This window comes from Mirounga angustirostris, unplaced genomic scaffold (genome assembly GCF_029215605.1).
Source record: "Mirounga angustirostris isolate CCGP_5_RB_7025 unplaced genomic scaffold, mMirAng1.0.hap1 SCAF_5, whole genome shotgun sequence".
NCBI lineage: Eukaryota > Metazoa > Chordata > Mammalia > Carnivora > Phocidae > Mirounga > Mirounga angustirostris.
Window position 1 is genome coordinate 63,193,990 of NW_026991713.1, and position 9,456 is coordinate 63,203,445.

At 57.8% G+C, this 9,456-nt stretch overlaps 1 protein-coding gene across 2 annotated transcripts; it reads right to left on the bottom strand.

The window, feature by feature from the left end:
- Window positions 1-943: 943 nt before the first annotated feature.
- AQP5 (aquaporin 5) lies at window positions 944-5,669 on the bottom strand. Of its 2 annotated transcripts, XM_045868279.3 has the most exons (4): window positions 4,415-5,662; window positions 2,979-3,143; window positions 2,484-2,567; window positions 944-1,668 (listed from the first exon to the last, which is right to left on the bottom strand). In XM_045868279.3, the coding sequence occupies exons 1-4, from the start codon at window positions 5,174-5,176 to the stop codon at window positions 1,483-1,485; spliced, it is 1,197 nt and encodes a 398-aa protein (XP_045724235.2). In that variant the 5' UTR covers window positions 5,177-5,662; the 3' UTR covers window positions 944-1,482. The 2 variants fall into 2 exon arrangements, with proteins under 2 accessions (XP_045724235.2, XP_064447336.1); XM_064591266.1 differs by lacking the exon at window positions 2,979-3,143 and having other exon boundaries at window positions 4,415-5,669.
- Window positions 5,670-9,456: the final 3,787 nt, after the last annotated feature.

Consider the following 9,456-nt stretch of genomic DNA (forward strand, 5'->3'; position numbering starts at 1 on the left):
AAAACAAAACAAAACAACAAAAAACCACAACTCAGAGAACCCATGTTACCCAAAGTTGCAAAATAGGATTTGAACTCCAAGCCAGACTCCTTAACTATGATGCAGGGCTGTGTCCCGAGCTGCTCTCCATTTTCCCTACAGAGAGCAGAATGGGCCCAGGTATCTCACTCCCTTAATCTTAAACCAGTCCCTCAGCAACCCTGTGAGGGAAGCATTTTTATCCTTGTTTCATAGCTTAAGAGACGGAGGCTCAGAGAGTTTAAGGCGGCTTCCTGAGGAGTGTCAGGGACAAGGGGACAAGGGCAGAGCAGAGCCACAGGCCCAGAGGGGAAGACGGTGAGAAGAGAGGCTGGTGAGGCAGGAGTGAGGAGACCCAGAGAAAGGCCGGGCTGGCTGTGCCTCCTGGGTATGCTGGGGGGTGAGGCAGGGAGCTTCTCCCTCCGACCGCAGGCTCCCAACATGGCACCTTTTTGGAACAGTGAGGTGCAGAGAGGGGAGTCCATGGTTGCGTCTCCTTCCTGATGACAGAGCCCCTTGGCATCTCAAGGGGCTGTCAGCTGGTTCAATTCTTCTCCACCCTGCCTGGCACACCCTGGCACTGGGGCCAGGCCCTCCTCAAGTGGCAGAGACTTGACATAGCTGAGGTGGGAGGGGCGAGCAGGTGAGCGACTGGGTGAGGACCACTCCTCTGCTCCCACGGCCCCCTCCTGACCTCTAGCTCTGTTTCTGTGTCTTGGTCTCCTCTCCCTCTCTCTCTTCCCGACCTCACCTCTCTGCCGCTCTAAGCCTTCCCTCGCCTCAGCTTCCCTGTCCTTCCACAGAGAACTATGCAGACCATGGAGAGCATAAGGGATGACAAAGAGGAGACTGACTGTCCAGAAGGACAGAGACGATCAGTCAGAGTGTCCCAAGGAGAGGGTCTAGGGAGAGACGAGGCAGAACATGAATGTCAGTGGTTTATTGGTAAGCCCCTGCTCCAAACACCAGCAGCCCTACCCTGTGCATCCTCGAGCAGAAATAAATAAGGCAGCATTTAATGAACCTGTTTGTCTCCCTCCTTAGGCAATCTGGGGAGGGGCAGCCTCTGCAGTCCTAGGGACCGGGACCCCTCTGGCTCTTAACGGTGGGGGGCGGTGGGGGAAGATAGGGGCATACAGACTGCTGGCCACTCCTTCCTAGCTTGGCCCCAGCGCAGCCTGTAAGCTTGGTGCTACTTTCATAGTCTCTGAGGTCTGACCTCATGGCAGCAGTCTGCCCTGTCCCAGAGAGACCCCCTCCCCATCAGACACCAGCCCCTGGCCCCAACCCAAGAGTCCCATCATGGGTTACTGCTCCTATCCCTAACTGTGAAGCTGGGAGAGCCAGCACCTCCTCCCTAGCCCAGAGGACCCAGCTGTAGGGGAAGGAAGCTTTGCTGTCATATATATATATTTTTGCCCCTATGATTCAGGGGCTGGGGGGCTGGCCCCTGCCTGGCACTGGTCAGTGGACAGTCAGCTCCATGGTCTTCTTTCGCTCCTCTCGTTGCTCTTCCCAGTCCTCCTCAGGCTCATATGTGCCTTTGATGATGGCCACACGCTCACTCAGGCTCAGGGAGTGGGGGAAGAGTAGGTAGAAGTAGAGGATGGCAGCCAGGATGGCCCCCATGATGGGCCCTACCCAGAACACCTGGCGGGGACATGGCAGGTGTCAGGGGGCTGAGCCTCAGGCCTCAGAGACCAACAGCTTCCCCTCCAGAGGACAGACCCATGGACCATCAGAGGAGGTGGACCTCCAGACTTCCAGACCTCCAGACGGAGAGATTTCCTCCTGCCCAAGGAACAGATATACTGACACCCTATTCCTCAATGACAGGGACTTGGCTTACAGACACTCAGATCTTCAAAGGAGACAGATCCCCAGAAGGACAGGGCCCCCCAGCCTCACCCTAAAGAGATTCAAATGACCCTTCAGAGGAAAAAGACATGTAGATTCCCGGAGAGACAACAGAACTCCTCTCCTTCCCACACAGGGAATGAAACAGACCCTGGAGAGAGAGAACATGAGGAGGCGACAGATAGACTGTCCAGAGGGACAGGCCCACAGGAAGGAAGACTCTCAACCCCCTCAACTGGAACAGATAAATAAAACATCAGAGAGGGCAGACACACAGACGCGTTGCCCTCCCCCCCACCCCCGTCCCACCCCAGAAGGACAGACACAAAGTCCTCAGAGATTTACACAGAGGAACAGATCTCCTTCCCTTCTTTAGAGGTATACCCCCCCACCCCACCCGAGCCCCAAACCAGGGTCCTCTGCCATTTAACTGCCCTTGTCCTTGTTCTGGTTGTGTCCCATCCCCTTCTATATCCCTTTCTCTCTCCAGCCACACCTCCCAGGGCCACCCCCAAGCTCTGGGCCCACAGCATCTGGACAGTCCCGGGGCTCTTGGCCAGGTTTCCAGGCCCTCATTGCCAGGGAGCCAGGGTAGGGCCGAGACTCACCCAGTGAGCAGCGCTGAAGCGATTCATAACCACTGCGGGGCCGAAAGAGCGGGCTGGGTTCATGGAGCAACTGGTGAAGTAGATCTGGACAGAGGGAGGGAGGTGGCGAGGGTGGGCAACATGCTTGTCCAACTCCTAAAGGCCCGGTCTTTCCCACAGTCACCCAGAAGTTCAGGGGCTCAGCCAGGTCTCTGAATCAAGTCTCCCAATTCCTAGGCTGGTGACTTCTCCCTCCACGAGTCCCCATGCACCCTTCTTTCTTCTCAAGTCCTGTGCTTGGGCTTGATTTCCTGCCTTCACCCCAACTCCCACTTACTGCCATATTCCCTCAGGCTAGAGAAGATTTCAGGGGATCCAGCCTGGGACAGGGTACAGCAACCCCACTCCAAGGCCTTAACTGCTGAGGTTCCTGGTTCAGAAGGGTGCTGCTCTAGGGCCCCATTATTTGCCTCGAGGGGCTTCCCACAACACCAGCCAAGTGGCCTTGTTGCTCACCCCCACGAGGTGGCCCAGTGTGACGGAAAGGCCAATGGACAGGGCCGGAGAGCCCACAGGACTGGTGCGGCGGGTGTCGGTGGAGGAGAAGATGCAGAGTGCCAGCTGGAAGGTCAGAATCAGCTCCACTACCATAGCCTGGCCCTGGGTTGTGTTGTTGTTGAGCTGCAAGGGGAGGGTGGGTTAGAACCCCTGCCTTCCAGCTCTATGGCCGGGGGCTTGGGGGATGGGCTTTTGGCCTCCGAGGACCCTTAGAGTCATTGTACCTGGAGGCCAAGCCTTGCGCACATCAGGAAGGTCATTTGCTGAAAAGACTGAAAAGACCTGACAGTGTGTGCAAAGCTTGGGAGCATAGGCCTGGGGCCAAGGAGCTGAGGGTGAGAGGAGCTTTTCCTGGACAAGGTCCTGTCAACGGTTCTGCCCAGTTCCCACCCCCACAAGCTGGCATTTACCCTCCCTCCTGTGGGCAGCTGCCCAGTTTGCCTACTGCATCCCCAGACTGCCTCCCGCCTGTGTCTGACCCGCTGCCAGGGCCAACCTCAAACCCGTCTCTCCGGTGGGGCTGACTCACGGCTTGACAATGGCCGAGAAAATCCTCCTCTGTGTTTGATTAATGAACCCAGTTTGCATGGGACATGGGGACTGAATCTGGGACTGTGGGAGGGGGTGAGAGCAGGGAACCAGGAACAGGAACCCATATTCAACAGACCCTACACACGGGCACCACATTAGGAGGTTCACACGCATGGTTTCTAAATGTAACCCCCTTGACACCTGCTGTGGTAGGTTATGACCACCCCTACGGAATGGCTGAGAAAAATGAGACCCAGAGGAGCAAGGGTCACCCAAAGCCAGGATTACAACCCATCTTTGGTGGTTCCACGAAACCACTCCAGTGAGGAGCAGACAGGAGCAGGGAAGGTCCCAAGAGGAAGGCAAAACTCAAGGCTGAGACAGGAGAAAGCCAGAAGTTTCAGGCAAGAAAGGAGGGACAGGGGCGCCTGGGTGGCTCAGTCGTTGAGCGTCTGCCTTCGGCTCAGGTCCTGATCCCAGGGTCCTGGGATCGAGCCCGGCATCGGGCTCCCTGCTCCGTGGGAAGCCTGCTTCTCCTTCTCCCACTCCCCCTGCTTGTGTTCCCTCTCTCACTGTGTCTCTCTCTGTCAAATAAATAAATAAAATCTTAAAAAAAAAAAAAAAAAAGAAAGGAGGGACAGTAGGCACCAGGAGAGAGGCCAGGAAGCGCAGCAGGAGGGGAGTGGGCAGCGGAGGTGGGTACGAACCAGGGACCCTAGCAGGGGCACACCCCAGCCTGGAGAGTCATCTTTCTGACCTTCCTGACTACACTGGCCCATTCTGTGGCACCCGTCTTTGACATGAGATCTGGTCAGGAGCCCACCTCAAGGTCCCTATCCCACCCCAGCCCCTTGGGCACTCACCGCGTTGACGGCCAGATTGCCTCGGGCCTTGGGCGGTACCAGCCCATAGAGGATGCCCGCCCCAGCAACGGCGCCCACCAGCTGCGCCACCACGTAGAAGACCGCCCGGAGCAGGGAGATCTGGTTGCCCACCAGGAGGGCCAGCGTGATGGCAGGGTTGATGTGGCCGCCGCTCACGGGCCCTAGGGCCTGCGCCAGGGTGCCTATGGCCAGGCCAAAGGCCAGCGAGATCTGCAGGATGCTGGGCAGCGCCGACGGCCACTTGAGGGCCGAGCCGAGGCCAAAGAAGACGAAGATGAGGGTGGCCAGGAACTCAGCAAACACGGCCTTGAGGAAGGCCACGGAGCACACCTTCTTCCTCATGGTGGCCGCGGGGGCCTGGCGGCGGCGGCCGCGGCGCGAGACGCCCGTCGGGGCGGCGGTGCAGGGGTCGGGGGGCTGGCTCCCGGGCGCGGCGCGCTCTGCGGCGCCCACTTGGTGGCTAGCGGCCTGGCGCGAGCCGAGCAGGGGTGCGCTATATAGAGGGCGGGCGGCCCGCGGGGGGGTGAGCGCGGGGGGGCAGTGGGCGGCTCCGGCGCCCGGGGCCCAGCGCAGCGCGCAGGGAGGGAACCTGGCGGCCAGCGCCGGCTCGCAGCAGCCCCGAGCCCCGCGCGCCCCCGGCCCGACGCGCGCCCCCCCGCCGGGGCGGCAGCGGACGCGCCCGGGCCACGTGACCCACGCGGCGGCCGTGTAGGCCCGCCGGGCGGCGGGGGACCTGCGCATGGTGCGCCCCCGACGGCTCCGCGCTCTCCTCCGCGCTGCTGGTCCCGGGCTCCCTGGGAGACTTCGCCGGGTTCGGCCTCGCGGGTTCTGCGGTGCTCCGGGCGCCTACCTCCGCTGGCCCTCGATCTCCGTCCCTTGTCTTCCCCTTTGCTTCTCCTCGGGCTCTGGGTCCCGCTTCTCCTTTTCCTCCCGCGACGCGGGCATCCTGATCCGGCCTCACCCCCCGGCGGGGCTGGAATGAGGCGATTCTCCGAGGACGGCGTCACTCAGCTCCCTGCCCGGCGGTGGCGGGGGCGGGTGACCGGGCTGGGCCGCGCGGGGCGGTCCGGCCGGCCGTCGTGGGCCTCTCCCTGGCCGGGCCAGGCTGGCTTCCCGGGTTGGAGCGGGGGCATTTTGGGAAAAGCAGGCGCAGTGCCAGCCGGGCCCGCGCTTGGCAATCCTCGAAGCCCAGTAGCCCCAGGAGGCGCCCTCTCCCGGGCAGCTGAGCGAGCCCCTCCAGGAGCACAGAACTCCTGGGGATCCCAGCGAGTCCCCAGGAGGATGGGGGCCGGGAATTCACTTCGTTCATGGGACGCGAAGGGGCCTGACCGAGGGCGGTTTTGCTTTGGGTCAGGGAAGAGCCCCTGGGATTGGGGGTCGGAGTTTGGTGCTAGGAGGATACAGGTGCAGTGCTGACCTCCCATGCCAGGTCTTGGCCTCTCCCGCTTTCCTGCCCCTGCCGGAGGCCCCCTACTCTGCATATCTCAGGTTTTTCTTTTCTTCCTCCCACCGCTCACCTCCTCCTCCTCTGTCTCCTTAGTCTTCCCCTCCTTCAAATCCTCAGTCTTTTTTTTTTTTTTTTTAAGATTTTATCTTTTTTTTTTTTTTTAAGATTTTATTTATCTGACAGAGCGAGACAGCGAGAGAGGGAACACAAGCAGGGGGAGTGGGAGAGGGAGAAGCAGGCTTCCTGCTGAGCAGGGAGCCGGGTGCTGGGCTCGATCCCAGGACCCGGGGATCATGACCTGAGCCGAAGGCAGACGTTTAACGACTGAGCCACCCAGGCGCCCCTAAGATTTTATCTTTAAGTAATCTCTACACCCAACATGGGGCTCCAACCCACAACCCTGAGATCAAGAGTCTCAGGCTCTACCTGAGCCAGCCAGGCCCCTCCACCCCTCTGCCCCTCACTCAGTCTTGATTTCTCTCCGTCTTGCAATCCCTGCCTCTGCTCTTTCTCCTTCAGCCTCTCCCTCCAAACTCTTCCTTTTTCAGACTTCTTGTTTCTCTCTTCAGTCTCCTGGTCTGTCCTCCTTCTAGCAGTCTCTTTCTCATCTCTGTCTCAGTCTCCCTCGAAATCCCCATCCCTCTATCTCCTTGCAGTCTCAGTCTGTCTCTTAGGCTCTCCCTCTTTTTCTCTTTCCAATTTCCCTTCTTTCCCCCCTTGCTTTCTGTTTACAGTCTTAACCTTAGGCTCTCAGTCTCTCCTTGCCTCTGTTTCTGTCTCCTGTTTTACTTGCTCCGCCTCTTAATTTCTGTGACTTTCTTCGTTTCTTTTCTGTCTCTACCTCAGTTTCCCGGCCCGTCTCTCTTACATGTGTTCTTTTCTAGTGCTCCCACCCCTGGACTAGGTGACACTCTCTTCCAGCTCCCCTCCACCTCCCCCTGTCCTTATCCCTTCCCTCTGAACTCCCAGCTGCTCTCCACTGGCCTTCCCAGCCCTCCTTCTTCCCAGCCCCACCTTAGGCATGTAGGGAATGAGGCTGGAGAGCCCTCCAGGGCTTGGAAGAGGGATCCCGGGAGAGGAGTTCCACAAAAGACCCCACCGCCTGCTACCACCACGTGTCCTTGGGAAGCACTCAGCACAGTGCCTGTTACAGAGTAAGGCTCAGTAAAGTTTCCTCATGTTGTGTGTGTGACTATAATTTTACAGCCCCCTGAGGGCTCTGTGGGCCGTTACACAGAGGGTGCAGCAGAGGGAGAGAACAGGTGCTCCTCTGGTAGTCTCTCCAGCAGGGGCTAAGGGGAGGGGCCCGGAGGAAAGCCAAGGACCTGGAGGATCGGGCTCTGGGCTCCGTGGCAGCTAAGATGCCAAAGAAAACAGGGACCAAAGAAACCCCACTATTGTTCCGCCTCAGTTCCGTGTTTCCTGCTGGAGCAGCTCCTTTCCCACTTCTTTTTTTTTTTTTTTTAAGATTTTATTTATTTATTTGAGACAGAGAGAGGGAGAGAGTGAGCACGCAGGCTCACATGTGCAAGCTTGTGGGGGGTGGGGGAGGAGCAGGAGCTGGGTCAGGGAGGAACAGAGGGAGAAGGAGAAGCAGACTTCCTGCTGAGCAGGGAGTCTGAAGCGGGGCTCGATCCCAGGACCCTGAGATCATGACCTGAGCCGAAGGCAGACGCTCAACCATCTGAGCCACCCAGGCCTCCCCCATTTCTGTCCTCTTGACCCAGGTCTGTTTGTCCTTTCTGCCATGGGTCCTGGAGCCCTGCCCCTGGAAGAGCATGGCAGGCGTGTACTGGATTTTCATCTGGGCTCGCGGCTCAGGGCTCAGCGCAGGCCTGTCCCAGACCTGGAATAGTGACCCTGATGACTCCATAGACTCAGAGGGAGCAGTTGGTTACGTTTCCTAGGCCTGTGCTTAGGGTCCTTCCATCTCTCTCCAACCATCTGGGTCACTCTGTTCCAAGGCTGTCACAAGAAATTACTGCAGCTACTATGTTCTGGAATTGTCTTTGCCCTGAGCACTTGGGCTCTGCGCTGGCAGCCCCAGAGGAATGCTTCCTTGGGATGTCTCTGGACTGGGAGATAGATCTCCCCATCTGTGGCAGGGAGAGTTAGAACCCCTCAGGGGGAGCCCTTTCCCTCCTCTCCTGATATAGGGACCCCTGTATTCCCTGGGAGCCATTGAGGGCTGGAGGCAGAAATGGTAGGGTAATTGGCAGCAGAATATTCCTCTGGGGCTCCACGCATTCCCCAGTGTGGGGGAAGAGAGTTATTCATTCCTTCCTACAAAGACTTATCGGACAGTTCTTATGTGGCAGGCACCGTTGGAAGCACTGGGGATATAGCCATGAACTAGCAGACTATTTCTCTGCCTTGAGGAGCTAATATTCTAGTGAAAGGAGACAGACAATAAACAATGGGTATATGTAAATTATACAGTGTGTTAGAATCTGGTAAGTGCTAATGGAAAAATAGAATATGTTAAGGGGGGCTGGGCATGCTGGGGTGGGAGTGGAGGTTCTTTGAAATTTTAAATGGGGTATCAGTGTAGGTTTTACTGAGAAGGTGACATCTGAGCAGACTTGAAGGAAGACAGGGAGAGGTCCATGCCTGTATCTGGGGGAAGAACATTCTGGGCAGAGGGAGCAGCCAGTGTTGCCGGAACAGAGGGAACAAGGAAGAGCAGAAGGAGATGAGAGCAGAGGTGGTGGAGGGGGCAGACTGTGCACCAGCAAAAGGCCCGCAGGCCTCACTGGCGAGAAGGAAGAAGTTGCGGAGCCAGGGACTGCTATGGTCTGACAGTTTTTAACCCCACCCCTCTGCTCCTGTGTTGAGAAGAGACCAGAGGGACAGGGATTAAAGCAGGGAGATGGGTAGATGCCTACCCAGGGAGAGGTGATAGTGGCCTGGACCCCAGTGGAGGTACTGATGGTGAGAATGATCAGATTCTGGATCCCTTGTGCACGGAACCCTAACTGGAAGGCCTGATGGGAGTGCTCGTGGTGGGTGAGAATGAGGAGTCAAGGGGGACTGGAGCTGTTTGGCCCGTGCATCTGAAAGACTGAAGTTGTACCATTTGAGATGGGGAGGACGGTGGCAGGAGCAGGTCTGGGTCTGTTAGTTGGGGACATGTTGAGTATTAGGGGTTGTCCTGTCCTGACTTTCCAACACGGTGCTAAGGCCAGCATGAGGAGACCAAAAGGGGCTGTTCTGTTCTTTACTTTCTCTGGAGGCCACACAGCCTGCCCATGTCTTGGTGCCCCCTCCATGGTGCCACCTGAGTCACAAAGCCTGGGATGCCCATTTTGGCCAGGTTGGCTGTGGAAATTTGCCATCACAGGCTCCCTTCGTTGAGCTGCTTATTCAGCATCGAAATTCCTTCTGCACCATACCCAGCAGCAGCTCTGGGGGGCTCAAGACATGTGAGAGACCCCGGTTTGTCTTCTGGCACTTCGGAGGATATTGACCATCGCTAAGTTGCGGAAGAAATAGCACTTATTGGCAAATGAACATTTATTGAGTGCTTACTATATGCAGTGCCCTGTGCTAGACCAGACAGATAAAGGAAAATAGG

What these genes read in the sequence shown, in the direction of transcription:
- AQP5 (XM_045868279.3), bottom strand. Translation starts at nt 5,176, where the DNA reads ATGCGCAGGTCCCCCGCCGCCCGGCGGGCCTACACGGCCGCCGCGTGG. An exon ending in GCAATCTGGCCGTCAACGCG is followed by an intron (nt 3,144 to 4,414) that starts GTGAGTGCCCAA and finishes CTCCCCTTGCAG; the next exon opens with CTCAACAACAACACAACCCA. An exon ending in GCTTCAGCGCTGCTCACTGG is followed by an intron (nt 1,669 to 2,483) that starts GTGAGTCTCGGC and finishes TGTCCCCGCCAG; the next exon opens with GTGTTCTGGGTAGGGCCCAT.